Consider the following 22,747-nt stretch of genomic DNA (forward strand, 5'->3'; position numbering starts at 1 on the left):
TTGAGACGCTTTGGCTTTCTTTCGGGGAACCGTCATGTCGTCCATCTTTGGTAAAGACTTTATGTAATGTACGTATGACCATCTTTGGGAAAGATTTATTTGACATGTATTTTGACTTTTTAATCACCTCCATGTCCCATCTGCTGACATGGAGGAGGCTATATGTTTACAACATGCCAGCAGCCAGGGGACAATCCAGATCATTTGGCTTCACTTTTTGGAGCTGTCATGTCATCCATCTTTATTTACAGCCTCAGGGTGTTAGAAAACAAACTAGGCAGAATATATATACTCCACTTCTGATTCTATAGCAGGAAATGGTATGATGACCATGGCATTGTATAGCTGTACATACCACAGTGAGAGAGGGAGGTTTAAGTCTGTATTACAAGCTGCAGAAAGATCACACCTTTGCACTGACTGCACAGTAGCTGTTAATATTCTCACTGTGGCCACACCCTCTTTTCACACATTCATATCATGCACAATGGGCTTTATCCAAAACAGAATACAGTAACACGACTGCACAGAGATGTAGCATGGCTGTTTCCAATGACACCCCAATTCCAAGTGATGGTAATGTCCAGCTAAACCGATTTGTACCTCAGCTAACATGGAAAAGACGAGCTATAAAAAAAAAGGACATCTGTCCTGCTTTCTCATGATTTACAGCTGAGACTGACTCGCCACAGGTTGTGTATCAGCAGGATCTTGCAATCATGGCTCCACACCATTGCTCGCTACTTCATAAACTCTGGCTCCAAATGAATGAAAATGATTAATGAAATTAATGAATTACCAAAAATATTGAACTGGTTGGCGTAAATGTTCTTGTGCCTGTCTTCATTGCTTTTATAGCGTACGTAAAGTATCTTAAAGTGAAGTTCCACATATTTACAGACAAACAAACTATATTGTGTCTCCTCAGTAAGACCACATCAACATCCAGATCAGCAGAATTACAGTCCCTTGTGTCCTTCTTGTCTGCTGAACAGTCATGCAGTCAGCTGTGACTTCAACAGCTGATTCCAAGGGACAGCCTGTCAACAAGCATCACGCTGAGTAATAATGTGTTGCTGAGTCCGTCTCACTTAAATAATTTCTGAGTGATTGCTTTGGTGAGGACATGTCCACTCACATCCCTGCTAATTATCTGTTTTCTTTGAAGATTTACTCAAATTTAGTCTAATTATAATGAATTTAAAGCTACTTTGGTTGAATCTGACGCGCCGTGCTATACATTTCAGGAGAAAGGAAAGTCTACAAGGCGCTCACTGAGAAACTAGAGCAGCTCAGGGTGAAGCAATCAATAGGAGAGAGGAGAGGTTTTCTGTCTCCATGACCAGATTTCACCAGTGACTTGAAGAGTAGCAAACTCAAATATATCTGTCTAATGCTACAGCTGTTATATCTCAGTCCCATCAAAACGTATAGCGTATATGTCTTTTGACCAACAACCCTTTTAAAGCATCAAAAAAACTGAATCTGCTCTGAAGTTTTTTCTTGCACTAGTTTGAGCCACTCTTTTAGCTCCATCTCTCTTCTTCTCCCTGCCATCTGCATCCACCCTTCTTCTTCTTCTTCAGGCTCCAGTTGAATCAAATTTAGGTTAAATATCCCTGCAACATGCTATAGCGTCTGCTGAATTGGTTGGTTGTGTCACATGGTTTGAGTTTTTTATCAGCTCCACTATGACCAGAAATAAAGTTTGCTAGTAAACCTCATTCATCATCCCTCTGATGCTGTCAGCTACTTTCATTCATCTATACTATCTGTGCTCGTTGTACAGACCCTCTGCTATTCATAAATGTGTAGAAACAGCTCTCATATACTTATATCTAGTTACATCCTTCTCAAATTCTGTCTGTCTTTGCCCTTCTTTCTACATTTGTCCCGTTGGACATGCAGCAAAAGAGACGTACTGTATTTAGATGATGTGTGTAATCACAGTGCAGTGGAGAGCGAGTGGCGCACAGAGCGTATACATGAATACTGCAGTATCAGGCCTCTGTAGACCTCAGCTCTAGAGGAAGGGAAAAATGAAGCGAGCAGTGAGAGATAAAAAAGCTAGAGCATCTGCAATGTTGCCTTGATTAACCTGCTAATGTGGCTTCAATATATAAACGTAATGAGACAGTGAGCAATGAGCAACGAGGTTTAACCACGCAAGGTGCTGACAAACCTTTTAAAGATTAGAATGATTTAAATTTAGGACCTATGACAGGTACAGATTTGAAGGAATATCAGAGTCCGAGAATTAGACACCACGATATCTTGTATTGAAATAAATTCTGACCAGGGTGTTTGTATCAGTTTGCTATTTTAAAGCATTTAAGACTTTCTATGGCCTGGAATTCACGTTATATTTTTTTAAGATCGAGTGGAAACCCTAAAAGTATCTCTCAAACAGTGAGAGTGTGGTGCAGCACAGAGAGCCAGCAACAAGGTAAGGTGCACGCTGTACATCGTGCGTGTGTGTGTCCCTAGTGCATGATTCATGAAGTCAGGGTCGATGTTGCCCTGGCAGGTCAACTTGTGAGGGACAGCGCAGTACAGGGAGCAGACGTGTGCGCAGGTGACCTTCAGCAATAAAGACAGAGTCATCACCACTCTGTTCCCATGTTTTTCACAACAGGCCGGGAGGAAAAAAAGTGCTGCGCTGGTCCCTTCAGCATGAGATAGAAGCGTATTGTATAGAGTAACTGTCCACTGGGACCTGCACAGAGGATCGCATTGCAGGGTCACTGCAATACAGTAGAATGCAACATTCACTGACTTAGTGCAAATGGACGGATCACTCGTGGACCAAGAGTGACAAAACACATTTTGAAGCCACTAAACAAGAGATCATATAATAGAAACACTCAACCATATTAAATCGTGCTAAATAAACTGCATTTGCCTATTTTTTTAATGATCTGTGTAACAGCTCAGTCTTGCTCGAGGGCAAACAGTTAGTTGTTTTGTTTTGTACTAACTGCCTTTGTTTAATTGACTCAGTGAGTTCTCTGGGTGCAGTCGGCACAGCTGTGACCTCTAAAATCAGCCTGTGTGTGTGCATTTGAATGTCTATGTCTGATGCGGTGTCTATATGTTGGGGAGCATCCTGCTGGGGTCATGTAACCATCACTGTCTCCTCTCTCCACAGGGACCAGTCCAGGACATACTGTACAGTAAGAGATTAAACAAATGCCCACTTTCTACAAGCAGAGAGTCTGCATGTTACGGTAAATTGACTGAGGAAAGTGACAAAATAGTTCACAAAGAATTCAATTTTATGTTATGAAGTTCATGAACTTTATGCACTCAGATACCTTTCCTTTAATAAGTGGCTATCACAAGTAGCTACTTGGTTGGTGGCATACGATACCAATAGAAAAATGGATTGGAAAATATAGAAGATTAAGATATAAAAGTTGTTGACAATTGAGTCTTCAAAAGCTTGTTGTTAGGCTTTTAATAATTGCTGGCTGCCTCATATTTTTTAATCAGGGTCTCACTGATGTGTGCGGCCAGATGAGTGGTCTCAGGTTACATCAAGACAGTGTTTCCAACAGAATAAATTAAGTGGCGGCAGCAGGGTTGCACGTGCACATGTACGAATGCTGCTCTCACATGCAACAGATTCAGAATGACACATACAAGGACTAAAGACTGAAAGAGAACGTCTCATGAGGGAGGGAGAACTACTTTGCATGTCAGGACAAGGACGTGCACAACTGCAGCTAAAACTATGAGGTTCGACTGTTAACGTGGATAGTAGAAAGATTATAGATGATAGCAAGACACGAGCAAGCACGCAGCAAAAAGCTCTGCAGATAGCAGTGCACACAGCTATACAATGCAGAAACAGAGGAGCAACACACTAAGTTGGTTATCTCTTATGTTATGAGGAATGTAAAAAAAAAAAAATCTGCAATCTCCCAACTGCGATTGGACAAATTACAATATCATGGGCCACCAGTCTAGATAATAAGAAGAAGAAGAAGAAGACGAAACATTGCCATAACATTGTATATTTATAAAAAAGTCAAAACCCTGTTTCATAAGAACAAACATCTCTTTGTGGAGACAATCAAGACTTGAATCACCTATCATCTATTATTTAAATTCTATCTTACCAGATCCTCAATGATCTCTTTGACAGCAGCCACCACCAGGATGAAGAGCAGCGGCACCAGTGTGGTCCACCGACCAGTGGGAGACACGTCTGGGATTTGCTGAAAGAGACACAATAAAGGAATATCAAGTAAAATCCTTGCATTCTTTTCCTTCAGAGTATAAGATTAACTCCAGAAGCCAAATTTCCAGGTACTCTCATGGCTGGCAGAGATAATAACTGAACCAAGCAGGGCCAAACCCACTAAAGCTGCTAAATACGTTATACCTGAATTAAACGCATGGACCTGTTGGCTCACTTTAGGATTCTGAAATGGTTTACGATTGCGAATTGTGGATATATCACACAAACAATAAAAGTTGTGAGTATGGGATATAGGCAGAAATCTTAACTTAAGAGGAAAATGACAGCTATCAGGAAATACTACAGCAAATATTGTTGGAGTACATTTAATGCCTATAATAATACTCAGATGGTATTACAGGAGCTGTGCCCAGTGGGGATGGCTGTATAAAGAAATCCATGACGAGCTTAAGTCAAAAAAAACAACTAGTGTCAACTGAAACTTGACGCCAGATCTTTTGTCTCTCACATCATATAAGTTTACGTCATTATTTCAAACTTTGGCAGAGTTTAATATTGGCATCCAACATTGTACATGACAGAAGATACGGAGAAGCATAATGAGTCCCCTTTAATTCAGAGCCAGGGCCACAGCTCAAAGGAAACTCGAACGAAATGGATCTTTTCTCTTCCTCATCTGCATGGATGTTTTATTCAAGGTCGCAGAATTGACAGGGCAGGTAATGAAGATTCACACTGGCTGCTTTTCAAAGCAGCAACGTCAAGGTCACTGGATAGAGGCCCTTTGCTGTCGTGGTCTTCAGTTTCAGACGGCTCATTCATCCTTTCATTAATCTAGCCCACTGTTTATGCATTTATGTTTTAATTGTGCTCGTCATTACCGACCCTGATACTCTGACCTGGCTGCCTTTAGAGTCACCTGACCTGCTCACCTGTTCCCCTTTCCCTCATTAGCTTCCTGATATATGTATACATCATTCAGTTTCCACTTGCTCTGTGCCAGATTGTCTTTGTACGAGCTTTAGTTTTCCAGCTTTCTGTTCTTTGCCTTCAAATGTGTTTTGGATCTTGTATTTGGCCTTCGTCTGCCTGCCTGGATTTGTGTCCTTGTTATGGTAAAAGATTTGACTTCCTCCTGAGTCACGTTTTATAGGTCTGTTATCTGAGAACCCTGACCGTGACACTTCCATGTCCTCTTAGCTCTCACTTGCGTGGGGTAGCAGGAATACAGGTAAAGACAAAACCTACGCAGCCTTCTTCCTCAGGTTTATTTAATTTTCTCCTAAGCTGTGAACACGAGACATGGACTTTGGCGCCTTATTGTAATGAATCGTGCCGAGAACAATTGATTCCGACCTTTACATTCTCACATACAACCACTCCAGCTTTAGACTATTTTTATGTGTTTCCTCAGTCCAATGCACTGTAGTGGTACTGGTACAGCAAATTACTGACCAAATTACATGCATCCACAGCATGTGATACAGTATGTAGTGTAGTGTGCTGAGCCTGCGGGCAAATCTAGTTTCCTAGGAGGCACACATAATATTACATGTATTATTCATTATCAGGATATATAAAGTACTCATGTGTGTATGTGTGTATAAGCTTGACTGTGTGCAGATGGAATTACAGATATGACATTTGGAAATAGTGTGTAGGTTATGACAAACGAGCAGCAGTTTTAATATTAATATATGATATACTAATTATCTGTGTATTTAAATCACAGCAGCACAGGGGAAAAAATCTAAACTGTCTCTTACCTGCAAGAGTGCAATGAAGAGAAAGAAAGCGTTGGCTGCCCTCCTGAACTGTGAGTAGAGGAACCGGGGAAGGAAGGTGAGGACATTGTATTTTGCTGTGCTGGAGAGCGGATCAAGCGACAAACACAGTGATGGATAGGTGGTGGAAGAAGGAGAGAGGGGACACAAGAGAGAAACAAAATGGTTAGTTACAGAGATCAGACAAGTCATTTTTACGTTTTAATAAAATGCACATATTCAGCATAACGATTTCCTTGTCCCTTCCACTCATCATTTGTACAGGGTCCTGTACACAGATGTGTGTGTGTGTGTGTGTGTGTGTGTGTGTGTGTGTGTGTGTGTGAAAAACTGATGGAATGGTGAGAGGAGTGGACACAGTGATCATAAAGAATAATTGGAAGGAAGGAGAAGGGATGTAAAGAGCTCCCAGCAGACGTCAGCGATGGCATCTGTGCTGCAGTGGAGTTGGGTGGGTTAGGTGGTGATGGTGGTAGACTGAGGCTGGTGGAGCCCTGAACAGCACCACACTCCAGACCTCCAGCAGTCTGATTTATAGCTGCATTAAAGGGCCAGTCAGAACAGCCACTTTGGGGGAAGATATATGCCATGATGTATGCCAAGCCGCTGGCAGTGCTTTGCTTACTCACACGCACACAAAAGCTGTCACATATATACAAGCAGAATATCAGAGTGTAGCCTTGAACTCGTCTAAAGGGCCAAAGCATATGGAGGTTAAAATTAGTGATACCACTGTTTTATTTCTGTTGGACTGAATCTGCCTTGACGTGCACTACATCCTGAATTTTTCCATTTACAGCTCATCCCATGAGCAATATGTCAAATCATGCAAGTGGGCTAGCAGTGTATTGAAGTTAATTAAAGAAAAAGAGTTTTACATTCAGTGTCATCGTGGTTGTCTGGTACAGTGGAGCCGTCAGAGAAAAAGCCAAGTGAGTAAGAGCAAGGCATTGTTCTGACAGCAGTACAATATAATACCAGCCTCACAGAGGAGCCTGGTGAAGAGCGCTGTCAGGATGACGGTCAAGAATGGACCGGCTTTGTTTCATTTGACAAGGTCTAGTCTTTGGTCTGGTGATGTCAACGGGAAGAAAAAGGCCCTTCTGTATGAGTCATCTATAAATCAGGAGGAGATAATAATTTAAATTGTTCAATTTAACAACTGGATCTGTAGCATTAAATATACACACAATTAACTGACAGGATACAGGGACTGATTTTGCCTTATATTGATAGGAATGAGAGCAACTTCATTTTCAAACTACATAACTTTACATGTCACAAACTAAATGGGGGAATTAAAGGTTCAAAGTCAAATATGTCCATTAGTTCCATTTATTAGTATACAGCCTTTCATAGAACAATTACTACTTACACTGATATTTTGATGCCATAAGGGATATTTCAACGGGAGTTTTACCTTTTGATGGTATCATTTTGAAAAACACACACAAAGGACATGCAAAGGAATGTGGGTCCATATGGATTCATTTTTGCAGGTTTTAGCGGCATGAGTTTACAGATAGGCAACATGGAGAAAAAGACTACTCCTTGTAAATCAATATAGGAAGAATATAACCGCAAGCAGAATATGAGAGTTACAAGGTGTCAAGAAGGGGTGAGATCCCTAGGCCTGTTCACTGTCTACAGAATCATACACTGGACATGTTGAGACTTGTTCAAGGCTTGATATGATCAAAGTCCATGGTAACATCAGTAAACACAGAGTTCTGTTTGATAATAATTATGTGATTTATGTATGTATGGAAAATGTAATGATTTAAACTTTAAAAAGTCTATGATTTTAAGAAATACAATGATGAAAAGTGTATAATTGTCCCAAGATGATATAATTTCTAAAAACATACACATACAAAGGACATGCAGAGATGTGGGTATTTGTACAGGTTTTATGTGCATTCAGAAGGTGTTTGAGTTTAAAGATGCAGCACGGAGAAAAAGACTCCTCCTTGTAAATGATCAATTAAGAAAAATCAAACGGGAAGAATTACAAGGTTAACTCATGACTATATATAATTTCTATGTGCCATATTTCTGTGATTTATTAAAGAACATTTTCATGAAACCTGGTGTTCTTTTTCTTTTTTCTTTTCATTCTGATGTGTAGTCATAATCTATGTACTGTAGTCTATTGTGAAATTCTTTTATATCATATATAAGTACACTGACATTTATAAAGTGTGACCCCCCTGGGTATTAAACCCTGGTTGTGCTAATGTGTAGCTACCGGCTCAGTCTATCCCTGGAGATAAAAAGGAACAGTGGAAGCTCTCCTGCAGGTTATCCTTAAAGCCCTGGCTTTATCATCCCTCTGTCATCATGCCTTTGAGATCATCCCTCTGTTTCTGCTCATCACACTTATTTTCTTCACTCCACCTTCCCTCTAAACTCTCGGGGGTAGAAGTGTAAAGCATGCCATGTCCTGTGCTATCTAGTACACTAACTTCTTCCACAGAGGAAGGGCAAGATGAAGAGCTCATTTAACAATCTCCTTAATGGAAGATAATGGATCTCACATTTTATTTCCTGGCAGTGCCCTGAGGATCAAGACGATATAAGAGGAGCACTTCCTCCAGTTACTCACAGTTAGCCTAATTATAGAGCCAGGCATCAGTGATGAGAAAATGTTTGTAACACTACCTATCAACATTGTCATCACTAGGGGGTGGGAATTACTAGGCACCTCACGATTCAATTCAGAGGGCTATGATTCGAAAGAAACTAGAAGGGCATTCGGAGAACGGATACCTACATGAAGGCTAGCACCCTATCTTGCCATGGTAAAAAGGGAGAAAAGAAATCCTGCCCCTTTATCCAGATGCGCTCCAAATTTGTATGGGTTCTTTTATAGGTCATGCTCCACCCCTGTGCAAATCTTCATTAAAATTGGTTCAGTGATTTTTAAATTATCATGCTAACTGACAAACAAACACCAATGAAAACCTAACCTCTTTGGTGGAGGTAAAAAATGTAAACCAGCTGTTGCTAGATGAGGATTATCACAGTTTATAAAAAGCTGGTTTGAAAGATGAATGACCTACCATGTCCTTCCTTTCAAGATGTGTCACGTGTGTGTATGTGTGTTGTGTTCTGCAGGTCTCATGCTGCTGCAGAGGGAGAATTGGATCAAATGAAAGGAGGAGACCAGCGAGGGATCTTTGTATTTCAGTAAGATTAGATTCACCATTTATCAAAGACCCTGCTCCTGTTGGTGTCTCCATAGGTCACTTTGAGACAGCAACCAATCCTGTTGAACAAATTAGATCTTTATAGTAGCCCTAAAGTCTGAGACTTTCAAGGCCTGCGGCAAATGTTTGGGCACATTCTGAACTACAAGGACAAATGAAAGAGGAACTCTTTGTCATCTACGATCTTTGTACTGAAATACTGCACTAACGCTTCAAATCTCTGAAATCATTTATAAAGACCCAGCATTATAATCACATCCAAGAACTGGTGGGTCATGAAACAAAAGCTGCTTGAAAAGACATCAACATACAAGGTGGCATCCAGTTAACTGTGCCTGCTGTGTTTTTTGTATCTGTAAAAGCTGTGCTGCAAGCATTCAAACTTAAATTAAATTACCTTAACTCATAATTATTTCAGTGTGATACATTATTAAAACTGATATGTACCATGTCAGTGTTAGTTAGTCAAATCAAAGTGCAGTGAAGATGAATGATGAATGTGATCAACGTAGGATGTTCCTGCTACAAAAAACACCTACAGCATTCATTGGACATCATATCTACGTGATAATATTCTATTATCATAATAAGTGCAAAATATTTGCTTTCATGCGGCTTAGTTTTTTGTGTTTGTTGTGCAAACATGAGCTTTAGTTGCATGAGAGAGTAGCATATGTTTAATTTTCCTTGGGGGCAGATCAACTATTGAATTAATGACCTTCTCTTGTAAGGTCACAAAAATGTACTAAACATTTATATTGAAAAAAGGCAGAGGTGCTCTTTCATACTAACAGCATTATGACTTATGCAATATAATTAAACCATTAACCATCTAGTACAGGCTAATAATGCTCACATGATTGCAGAAGCAAAGTCATCAGTGTCCGTTAATAATGGATCACCAAACTAGAAGTAAAATTCATGTATTGGGTAGATGCGCTAACAGGATTTCTACCTGACTAACTAATTAACAAGATATTACAAAGTAGAGCCAAAGTAATGTAGAATAAGCATCAGTTGTCATACAGTTGAGTAATTCCAGGAAACAATGTGGAGTAAAGAAAATATCTGTGTTCTTCACGTACACGAAGCTGACTTAACAAATGGTATGGCCAAGCACACTCATTTATTATTACCGTTCAGTTTATGGCTGTGTTTGAGTAAGCACATGCTGTATATATCTCAAACTGCTCATGCAGCAGGAACACTAACAATAATGTTCCTTGACACAACGGCCTGATGCTAAAATCTTGACCTTTAATGCTAAAAGCACTGCACGCCTTCGAGAGGAAGAACAGGATAAAGGCCGGACTGGAAGATCTGGACTAATGCACTGCTGGTGATACCAATCTTGAAAGGTACTTATCAGATATCATATGGTTAGGGAGGCTGTTACAGGCGTACCTGTGGAGCAGACTTCTCTGCTGCAGAACAGTAGTGGCTACCCGCATCAGAAACACTGCAGTGCACACTGTTACACACTGTGACTGCAGGGCATGTCTTCAAAAGTCGTATGTTGAATATGTTGAATTTAAGATTATTTTTAAATGGTAAAATATATCATAGTTCAGACTGCTATAAAATTCCTCTTTGTTGTCACACCAGAGAAGGCCATACTTCAAACTATAACAAATAAATAAATAAATAAACACACTTAAAATTGACTTCAATTTGCTACCAGGAAATTCTCCTCAGGCTGACATTTCAGGAGCTGCTTCATAGTCAAAGCATACTGTTACTGTGCCTGTAAGGTTAATGTGAGGTTGAAGGTAAAGCAGCAAGTTATGCTGCAGGTACCATGAAAACTACTGATGGCTTCTGGGTCGACATGGCCACATCAAAAATAGCAACAATCAGCAGCAGACAATACAATTTGAATGTGAATTTTTTAAAGCACATAAGAAGAAATTTTAGTTTAGATGAAGAAAAAGCATGTTGGCCTTAAATAAATAACCCTGTGTGACTGACATAAATCAAACTTGCACTCATCCGCTGTACATTAAAACTCTAAGGTGCATGCTGTTTTCATACTGTAACCCTTTTTTCATAGAGGACATGTTCAGTTATTTTTATAATGGCGAGACAGTTTCTGGTTTCATTCTCAACTCAGTGAGGACAAATGTGTGTTTGTTGATCCAGACTCAAAATCTAGAGGTATGTGTACTTGATGCAACAGTCTATTGTGTGATTCTATTCCTTGTCACCACTGTGACTGCAGTGACTGAGAGAAGATGGAATTTTGTTTCCCAGCACACAAACAAGGCAACAAAGAACACTATGTCCAGCTTAACGGGTAAGTAAGTGGCATGGAAGATGGCAAATAGCTGTGCATTTTAGTTTGAAGTGGGTGCCAGCCACCACACAGACCCACCACACAGACCCACCACACAGACCCACCACACAGACCCACCACACAGACCCACCACACAGACCACCACACAGACCACCACACGGACCACCACACGGATCACCACACGGATCACCACACGGATCACCACACGGATCACCACACGGATCACCACACGGATCACCACACGGATCACCACTCAGACCACCACTCAGACCACCACTCAGACCACCACTCAGACCACCACTCAGACCACCACTCAGACCTACAACTTTCGTCAGGGCATTACCAATGTTTGGGTGATATAAAGGGCTGCTACAAGGGCTGCAAATCAAATGCAAACCATGTGGATATGTAACATTTAATTGCCTGAAAATCAAATAGAGAAGAAAACTGAAGATAACTAAAAACAAAGCTGATTAAATGTTATATTTTTGCAGTAGCCACTGATTTGGTTCGAACCCAGGCCTGCGCTGCATGTATTCCCCATTTTCCCTTTTACACTTAGAACCTGTGCTATTAGTAAAGGCCATGGTGCCCAACATATCTTTTAAAAAAACATAATATTTTAAAGTTCACAAAAATATTGAACAGCGAAAAAAGCCACTGAAGCAGACACTAAAAGAGGATATAACTTCCTTATGCAGGGCTTTGCCAACACTAGATTTGCATCACCATTTCCCTGTTGGTTAAGCTGCTAAGCACACTGTCGTCCAATGTATAATGATATGCAGAAAAGTCTAGAATACTTAATATCATGGTTATGACCACATACTGAATCTCTTAAACCAACAATTTTCTTTTAATTTGTTCAGTTCACACAATACATTAATATTTCCCTATTTTTCATAAACACAACATTTCCTTACCTGACTCGATTGCTGCAAAACTTGGTGAACTGCGGCTGGTTGAGGTGTATCATTCGGGCATCTTCTTGGTCAGCTAAGGACGTCTTTTCTGATGTGTCCTCGGTCTTTTCATATCCTGCAGAATGGGAGAAAAGATTCTCTATAAGGAAAAAAGGAATCTGCTTTGAGCACACCATAAGCGAGATGAAAAAGTTTTGTGACGTGTTTGAGTCAGTGCGTGTCAAAATATAATGAGTCTGTAAAAGGCAAGTCAGTTTTTTCTACACAGAGGGAAAACTATGAAGAATAGAGTAGACATTCAAAGGCTTTAGATATACAACATATTATAAATAATATTCTTTATTAAAAATCTTAAGGTTTTCTGATCTTTCTTAGTGTTGTGATGGATAACATCAATACGACAAACGTAAAATACGACAGTGGGCTTGCCAAATGATATGACACTGACAATATATCTCTTTCTATTACCTCCACAGTAAAAGGCCAAATTAAACCCTGTCATATATTAATGCAAGGAATCACCTGCTGTATGTTACATATAGACTCAAACAAAGATTTATCTGAACAGGAAGAATGACACTAGGACGTTTTTTAAATTGTGAACATTAAAGTTGGGTTTAATATGTGTGAATACAGCTGTGTAACGATAACAAAACAAACCCTGGTAGAAAATTCAGGAAATGTCCATAGTCCCATTACTTGAAACATTTGAATTTCACATTTCAGTGATTGTCCCCTTGAGGATTTTCCAGGACGACTTGTTGCTGGAAATGTGTTGTTATTAAAGCTGGGAATTTCCTGTCAGGAGTAACATCCTGCTGGCAACACTAGATAAAACTTAGCAGTGTGGCTCATGTGGTGACAGCTGTAATTTTTGTATTTTTCTGTATGTAAAAAAAACATCACTGACATAAATATGACATAAATATCCTAAAAACAAATCCTCAGACCCAAATTGTTTTGATGACAAACAGAGCTTAGTCATTCCTCCGTTTATTCATCTATTTTATCCTAACTTCTTGATGATAAAAATGCATTATAGTCAAGATGCCACAGATCAGCACAGTTCAGCTTTTCCAACCATGGAAAATCAAGGCACTGCTCTGCTCCCACCAAGTTCAATGAAGTAGGATGGAGCTGTGTTGGCTAAACACATCCAATCAGATTTGTACATGGGACACATGTATTTTTTCCATCTTTACCAACAACCACACAACATCGTTTTTGTTTACCAACGGGTTTCTGCCTCCTTCTTTGTTAACCGGAGTGACAGACCTGGACATTCCCTCAGATGTTGTAGGATTAAAAACACAGACATGTTTTCCATGAAGGAGAGGTGCTGTGTCATGTAAAAAGAATGTCTTGGGATATGTCAAGAATATCTCAAGCCTCTACTGTAGCTTGAAGCTGCTTACTGCAGTGCAGAATACAAAACACACCAAAGAATCAATCTTTTGGACAGAATGATTTGCAAAGATGCACAAGGACTGCTCAGGCATGATCCAGTGGATGTAAAACAGTATCTTCCTAATGACCCAGTAAGCTGTCCTGAGGTTAGTCAAGGCTGTAAAAATGATAACTTAACAGTAGTAGGGCTGTAATCGAAGAAAATCTTGGTTGACTAAAATCAAACCTACTCTTCAGCCAATCAATTGGTCAAAGAGAATAATATTTTCTAGACTGTATTCGCAGCAGATTAAGTCAGTATTAGAACAAACATATGGAACATCCTAACATAAACGTGTTAGCTCCCTGTTATTAGATGATCTGTCAAGGTTGCTTATTGAGCTGTGATATGAAAACTGCTGTTGACAAAGTTTACACTTAACTATTTGGTTGCCCATTTTCATAAAATACAGCTACATGCACGACTTCTTTGACGTGTCAAGGTGTCAAATAATTTAGTGCCAACTCTGAGTAAATGTTAGAGTTAGCAGTCTAAGAGTTAAGATAACTTCAAACTTGTTTTTTCAACAGAAAAGATCATTAGATATTCTGATAAGAAATAATGAAAAAAAGCTTTATACCTATATATTTACATTCATGTTTGAGACGGACATCTCCTTAACTGATGTGGAGTTGGACAGGCTAAATGTTCTATCAATACTATAATATAATATAATATAAGACTAAAGCAACATTTGAAGTTGAAATATCTGACATACCTATATAGATCATCTAATTTGAAGATAAAAATGACAGTTCCTGAGTTTCACATTCCCCTATCCTCATATTTTAATTGATATGTCAAGATTAGTGTCCTTTGCACTACCAAGAGAGCCCTCCTGTAAAACTCATAACTCAACAGTATTCTTAGACTCTCAAATTGCATGCATGTGACAGGGTAGGTGCTGGATGGCCTTCCCAATCCTGCAGTAGTAGTGGTGGTGTTAGGGGTTATGAGGCAAGGGCAGGCATTGCTTCCAAGACTGCAGATAAACCCTAAAGTTTAAAAATGGAAAGAAGGGCCATTCTGAGGCACGGAGAGAGGGGGAGCAAGGGACACTGGTGGCTTGAAACATCAACAAAAACAAAACGCGGTGTCATGGGATACTGTAACCAGAGTCCCAACCGGATGCCCCAGTTGCACTTGTGCGCCCCATCCCCCTGCCTACAGTATTTCCTCCTTGTCATGTCAAGTCAAGAGGAAACAAAGAAGGCAGCCTCAGTCTTCAAAGTCACACTTCCCACTTTCTCTGCTCTTTTTACTTTGCTTCTTATTCTCATCTTACTCTTCACACTTTCTAACTAATTTTGCACAAACCTGAAAGCTTAAATTAAAGTGCTGGTTAATGTAATGATCCACTTGACCTTTTACAGAATTACGAAAGAGTGACTGCCAATCATTGCTTCTTCCAAATATCATTTCTTGACAGCTCTTCTCTTTAGCAAGTGCTCTAGGGCTAAAATTAAACCACCCCCTGTGGTCATTTGGTCACAGGGGAAAACATGAGTTGGCTATCCTAGCCTTGTTATGCAAGACATCACATCAATATACTGTAGGCGGTTCATTGGATTAGCGTGTTGGTAAAAGGCTGAATAGATCCAGGCAACTTCCGGAGATTAAAGAGTGGTGACTGGTGCTTAAGTAAAGACACATCATGCGGCTAATGACAGGTTTGTTGTTTTTAAATTTGCATTATACTGTATGGCCAGTGTTTAACACTCTGAAACTGGACATCCCATAGGCAGTTTGTATGCATGATCCTGTTTAAATCTGTCTACAATTTAAAAAAAAAACTAAATACCTAAAACATCTATTATTTTTGTACCGGATATCTATCATCTTATACACTTGTGATGACATCATTCTGTCTCGTAAAGTGCAATGTGACAACAGTTAACCCAAAATGGCTGCAAGAGATTGTCCATGATCTTGCTCAAATTAATCTAAAATTTAAAAGAAACATGAAAGTTAGAAAATGTAATCTTTTGGCAACAGAAAGCCTCCGCCTCAGTCCTCTGCCATGGTGTATGCTTGTGAAGACGGTGGCGGCACAGAGGAGCCAGAGAGGAGCAGAAATAATGGCATATCTCAAAAACTAAAACATGTACATAGTTTAAGTAAGTATTTTTTTGAATCGATATTAGCAAAATATGATGGAAAAACCTGCCAGATATAAAATGTATAAATTATATAATATATATATTTTTATATATATTAAATATCTACATTTATGACATGGTTTTATTGCTAGTATTACTATGTTTCATAGACATAAATACCCTTTTAGCTTAGGTTGTACAGATTATGAGATAAGATATGAAGCATTTGAAGATAAGTTTGCTTTGCAGTAAGAAAAAATACCAACGTCGGCAATGACGGACCATTTCTATTGTTAAGTGACAGTCAAACCTCTGGACTGTTCAATTAAATGTCAGTAATAATCGATTATATGCCCAAGAGAGATCTCAGTTTGCACACCAAGAGACAAAGCCAGCAAACAAAGTTAGTCATAAAAAGTCTTTGGTAAATGAAGAGATTAGTGTCTACAATGACAAACAAAAACAGGGGACTGGCATATCTGGTGACTGCGGCATAAGGCATTTGTGAAATAACAGGCCAGAGGAACAGGCTGAGCAGCTGTGATTGATGTTGCTCCTCTGCGTTCTGAATGAGCCCTCGCAGCAGGAGACTCTGGGGTAGGCCAGGTGCTGCAATGCACCAGTTGCAGCTAGTACCTGCTTCTGTTTAACCAATTCCTGTGGCTCACCCTGCTTTGTATGTATGCGAAGTTCAAATATATAGTGAACTATTCCACATCCACTGAACAATTACATTTGGGACATTTTGCTGTGCACTTGTACACTTGTACCTATATATGCCAAATTGCTCTCTTTGGTTTTCAGTCAGATTGTATACAGACTACTCTGACCACAGACATTTAGTAGCAGGAATACTTTCTCATGACAGGGTAGTCACAAGTTATGCCTCTCAACTCTGTAACAGCTTCCTGATCTATAGCTTTTTACAGCTACTATTCTCGCACACCTGATCCTATTAAAGGCTACACATTGAACTCTTTAATTGGATCAGAAAAGCAAAAGCAGAGCTATAGCCAGAATTCAGTGAGATGTGTTTGAGGAGTTGGTCTAACACTCCATCAATCCCACAATTTTAGATGACTCCGATGAAAGAAATGTCATATTTCATATAATTTCATAGTTTAAACTCATATCAGCACAGTTATGGTCAAGGTTAAAAACAAAAACAACAATGGAAACATTCATAAAAAATCTCCTGTAACTGTAGACAAATTTAAAATTAGCACACAAGGCCAGACCTGATGGGCCAACACTACACTCCAAGAGGCAGGGGCTGAGAGGTGGAGGAGGTTCCATCATCAAAATAGCCTTTCGCAGCTTTTACTACAGAAGCATTTCAGGGATCTCCCTCCCCCATATCCAGTTACTTTCCTTTCTAACGCATTGTGTGTTTGGATGATGTACTCAGCCACTTCCACAAACGTCTCAGCGGGAACAACTCTTAATGTTCCCTGGTGGATACTGTGAATTTTCTCTGCACTAATTTCATTAACTGCAGGTGTGTCACGGCTCAACTACCCTGACGTCAATAAAGGAACAAGAATGGGAAACTCTTTGGATACTGAGGACATTATACTTAATATGTGTTCTATTAGGCTACATAATTACACATTTATTCTATTAATGGACACACCATATTACCCATACTGCCTGTATAAAACAATATAAGATGCATGGAAAAAGACAACAGGAAAGAGTAATAAGAAACCAAATAAAGCTCAGTGGCAGTAGAGAACAGAAGCACACAGCTCTGGAGGGGAAGCCTCTGGGGAAAGGATCAATGCCACCAAGTGTCGTAATGGGTTTGGATGCAGGCCAGATGTCAGGATTATTGCTCGTGTCAGCCAACAGAGAGACAGGGACAGGTGGAACAATAGTCACAAGGGGACACAAATTTTGGAGAGAATGCCCAATGGGTAAAAACTCGGCCCAGCGTGGCTTGACATTGGCCAAGGCATGCCGGTCTTCCCTGGTCTGTCTTTTAGAGCCAAACTGAAACCATTTACCCTTGGAAAATCCCTTCTAAAACACATCTGTGAAGGTGCTATTTCAATCTGACATACCTTCTTTTTTTTTTTCAAAATATCAATGCTAACTTTTGTATGTCAACATATGGCCAGCATAGTCACTTAGGCATTTGAATTTAAGAAAAATCACAATCAATGGGTATTTTGACCCCGTTTTAATTACTGCTTCTCGATACAAAGATCATAGATAAAATTGATCAAAACCAAACCGGTCCTCAAGAGTAATGTATAAGCTCAGGTCGGCAGGGGGTGTTGGGGTTGTAAAATTATTGCTGCCAACACAAGCAAGATTAAACTCATCTAATGGCAGCAATAAAAGGAAAGATTATGATCTGATGTTCAAGCATACTATACCCAGCGCATGATCCAAAGGGTTAAAAATTAAACATGAAAAATAACAGACACAACAACATACACAGCTGAGCACTAAAAATTGCATCCCCAAAATTGGTTTGTACACTGGCTCCCTATCATCACAAAAACAGCACTAATCCTTGTTTTAAAATAAGAGGATCAACTGGAAATAGTCATTGTGGTCGGGGTATTTTTAGCAACAGCATCTTATTCTGGCTACTAATGTGACCTCAAATAGGGTTATATCAAATCATAACAGATACCATGTTGCATCCTGGGAGCATTTTTTTCAACTTATTTCAGTCAGCACCTACAGTCTATGATTACACAGGAGGATTCAATTGCATCTATGACTTATGATTCTTCAAAAAAGGCTGATCATTCAGATTATAGAGAATATAAAAATCCATCTTCTGGCAAATCAAAATATAGAGAGGGTTTTTGTTTTTCCAGAATTAGGAAACTCCTAGCAGAGTCCAATACAACTGTTGAAATACAGAACAAGCAATAATGAGCCTGTGAGGAAAGACTGGTCAATAAAGTGTTGATGAGGAGGTATGTGATGTGGCCAGAGCTCTGCTGCCACACATTCATTCAATAACAGCGGAGTGGGTGGGGGCAGACAGCTTGGGGCTATTGACATTGATCTAACACAAACAAATGAACGGCAGCAAAACCATAGTCAAGAGGCTTGTGAAGAAAAACCACATCAAATAATATGCTCCGACATTTGTGACTTGACTGCAGTAGAAAAGTTTCACACACATAGACTACCATTTAATAAGTATTTAAAAACAAGAAAGACAGAAGGATAAGGTGTAATACGAGTCCAGTGTCGTAAGTCTTCATTGTTCACCTTTACTCGAGGCTATCCACCATAGATATTCGGGTAAAATTAGATCCAAATCCCTGGACATTGGGATCTCTCAATCTCAAACCCAACTGAGCCTAATGTGCCTATCAATTCATCGCCACCAAAGAAAGATCTGTACATGATTAATTTATGCCAGATAAATATTTAAGCAGACAGAACAGCCACAGTCTTCTCGTGGGAATCAAAGTCACAGAGATGAAAGCTCCCCCTATCTTCCACCATTTGTGAATGGGGGGGACAAGCTGGAGGGGGATATAGATACAGCCTCAATCTAAGCAACAGTAGCATCGATAAGTCGCTTATCAGATCACAGTTCTGTAACCAGCACTCACAACAACAGGACAGCTGCAGAATTAATCCCCCCACCCTGCCAGACTGGGTCTGTCTGGCTCCCCATAGGCTAAGGCAGGCTACAGTGGGACGGACAGTGCAGGGACATCACAAGCAGCTGGGGCTTGCTGTGACGTCATAGGGCAGGCCTATTCTTGCTTAGCGCAGATTATGCAAGGGGCCGAAACCTTTCCACTGTGTGCGATTTTATGAATGGTAAAAGCAAGGCCCATGAAGACCCCATGAACACTAGTCATTCAGTGATATGTCAGTGTTGTGTCTGACCTCAAATCAGTTGTCACTTGAGCCCAGCTACTTCCTTACAAATAAAACCACTGTAAACTAAACTTTTTCCTGAAATCTTATCTAGACTAAAATGTTTAGCATTCAGAGAATTATCATCTAGTTTCTACTGTGAACACAATAGGCCACAGTGGTTTGTAAATGTCTGTTTAACTGTTATAAGGTCAGATGTATTGGATTAGACCACAGATGCCATTTCCTGTTTGACAGGTTTACTGAGACTCTGCTCTGAAGGAAATGATACAATTGGCTGTTAATTGCAGTGAGGAAGGCAGATCTATCCTGCTGGTTGTCAAACCATTCTAAATTTTGTCAGCTTTACTAATTTTATCATACTCCTTCTTTTGCATGAGTGAGCAATGTGCAACAGCATTTGTTAAGAAAATCAACATCTGAGACTCAGTATTACAATACTACTAGTAATAAAATAAAAACTATTAAGTTCATTGCAGTAGGCTGCACTTAGTAGGGACAACCACAGACATTGGTATCATATGTTTTCTAAAAATAGAGGATATATCCAAATGGCTGAGCAATGACAATTAATCCATCCCAGTGTTTCAGTGATGCTCACTGACCTGATCTGACATGTTTGATGTGTTGGTGTAAAAAGGCAGAACTGGCACCTCCATCACCCAGAACCAAAAAGTATCACATGCACACAACACATACATTCTCTGAGCTCTGTAGATGAAAAAATTAATGTGGGTGCTATTATTGTCCATTATTGATTGAGGACTCCTTTGTAAACATTAATGTGCTCAGACCAACTATTAAAAGCATGATCAATTGCAGTATTGCTTGTGTGGAAGGCGTGCAGGCACTGATTAAAGCATTGTTTTATTAGCACAACCATCTAAAAAATAAGACCCTGTATGTAACATAACAAGACAGGGTTTCAGCAGGATGTAAAGAAATAGCACAGGAATGTAGGCTTTGTACCTGTCCTGACTAATTCTTAATGATTTCAGGTAAATGCTGTATAGCTGTCTGCCTTAGAATCAAATGTGGGGCTTGTCTTGATAGAGCTGCATATAAACTTTATTATAACACAGTAAATTCTGGTGTCTGGAGTCTTTAGAAATAACTATAAATCCAAGGACGCAGCACTGTGGCCTAGTTGGACATCCAAGTTGAGACAAGAAAGGTGACTTCAAATGCTCTAGATGTTGGGGTCAAGGGCAATGAGAGTTTCATCTTCCCAACCACTGATGCTTTTCTGTTGAGCGCCTGCCAACAACTCTCCATCTGACCTTGTCATCCCACTGTGACACAATAACATTGCCTATCTCCTGGCAAATGCAGGATGGCAGATAAAGTTTGAGGCTTCTTTATCAGTGCTTTCATTTCATTATTTGTTGTTTAGGGACTAGAAAGTTCAATCTGAGGAGAAACTAGTAAGGAACTCCACTTGACCTGCATATCAGAGGATCAATTCCAGAGAAAGGATGATACAAGGACTCATCATGATTCATGACATTACAGAATTTTCCGTCAGGCTTACACAAGGAGTTTGTTTTCATAATCTTACATCATTTTTGTAAACCACTTCAAATACCATAGACATTAACATAAAAGAAACTAGAATGGCACTCTGTGGAGCGCATACCACCGCCAAGGCCCAATAGTCCCCTTGAATTAAATCAGACAAGCTGTACCAAATTGCACACACTCAAAGATATCAGTCTCCTAAAAAAGATTTTTTTTCATCAAGATCCATGAGTTCTTTCTTGGCCCATGTCCCATCCTCCTACAAAGTGTCATGGAAATCTGTTCAGTAGCTTTTGTTTGGAAAAGTGTCTTTTTCTGAGGAGCTGGTGTGTCTTTGAATCCAACTTTTGTATGAACACATGCACATGAGCATTTTCACATCTACCCCCTCCTCAAAGTGACCTGCCACATCCACTTTGCCTTGCAGTCAGAGCAGAATCATTGAGGTGGGAGAAATTGAGTGTCTGAAGAAACACATATTATACTGGCTGCAGGTTAGTGATGGAGGCAGAACATTAAGTGGAAACTGGAGCAGAGGAGATGTCCCATGCTGACACACAGAGAAGAGAGGCCTAAGGGGACTTGATATTACACACCAGTGGCCCCAGACAGGGGATATAGTGGCGTGTTGGGCTTTTGTGCGACATTATTATCAGCCAATGATCTAGGCACATGGACAGCCCTCGATCCCTTCAGAAGGGAGCAGTCTATCCCCCTCCGGTCTCCCTACCCATGCTGTTACCACTATTTACACAAACTGGGGCTTAGCTGGTGTTACTGAAATGCTAGGTGGGGGAGCATCCTGCTTCACTTATACATGAAAAAAAACATCTTGACAATAACATGAATGAATGGCAGAGATATAATGCTTTAAGTAGAAGCAGATTACTTTGTGTCTTACAAAACTACCATGTGGGCAATCGGAATCTCAAGCGCAACTTCTGTCATGTAAATTAGCTGACAGGAAAAGACAAGCATTGGGTCTGTGGATAGATTCATCCGCACAGGACAGGCTTACCTGCCTATTTCCACCTTTAGTGTCAATTGTGAGTAGGGATTTGGTCTGTCTGCGGATAAGCACGCAAGCTAAGACTGCAAACGGGATGCTTGTAGCCATCTGTCTAAGTTTAACCTGAATGGCTCCTGTCCTTTCTCAACTAGCGGTGGAAGCAGGTGTTAGGCACCTTCCTGTCTATCATGGAAATTTGTATCAGAAAGATCAATGTCTAAAACGGTGCCTGTCTGTCACAGTAGGATCACACATTAAACATGCTGACGTCACCTGTCGCCTTCCCCAAGTGTCCCAGATAAGATTATTTTGGCAACACATGTAGGAACAGGCTGGCAGTGATGTCAGATGTTTCCACAGAACAGACGAGAAGAGTGACAAGAAATGGAGGGACAAGACT

The 22,747-nt window shown here is 40.0% G+C and overlaps 1 protein-coding gene across 7 annotated transcripts in view; it reads right to left on the minus strand.

Moving 5' to 3' along the window:
* atp8a1 (ATPase phospholipid transporting 8A1) overlaps positions 1-22,747 on the minus strand; it is a 97,865-nt gene that overhangs the window by 71,466 nt on the left and 3,652 nt on the right. For all 7 annotated transcript variants that reach the window (XM_069531041.1, XM_020082869.2, XM_020082894.2 and 4 more), the window contains exons 2-4: positions 12,414-12,528; positions 5,971-6,070; positions 4,122-4,220 (exon numbers count right to left, since the gene is read on the minus strand). In XM_069531041.1, coding sequence (XP_069387142.1) covers positions 4,122-4,220; positions 5,971-6,070; positions 12,414-12,528 — 314 coding nt within the window. The remainder of the gene's footprint in view (positions 1-4,121; positions 4,221-5,970; positions 6,071-12,413; positions 12,529-22,747) is intronic.

Source organism: Paralichthys olivaceus, chromosome 9, assembly GCF_024713975.1.
Source record: "Paralichthys olivaceus isolate ysfri-2021 chromosome 9, ASM2471397v2, whole genome shotgun sequence".
Classification (NCBI taxonomy): domain Eukaryota; kingdom Metazoa; phylum Chordata; class Actinopteri; order Pleuronectiformes; family Paralichthyidae; genus Paralichthys; species Paralichthys olivaceus.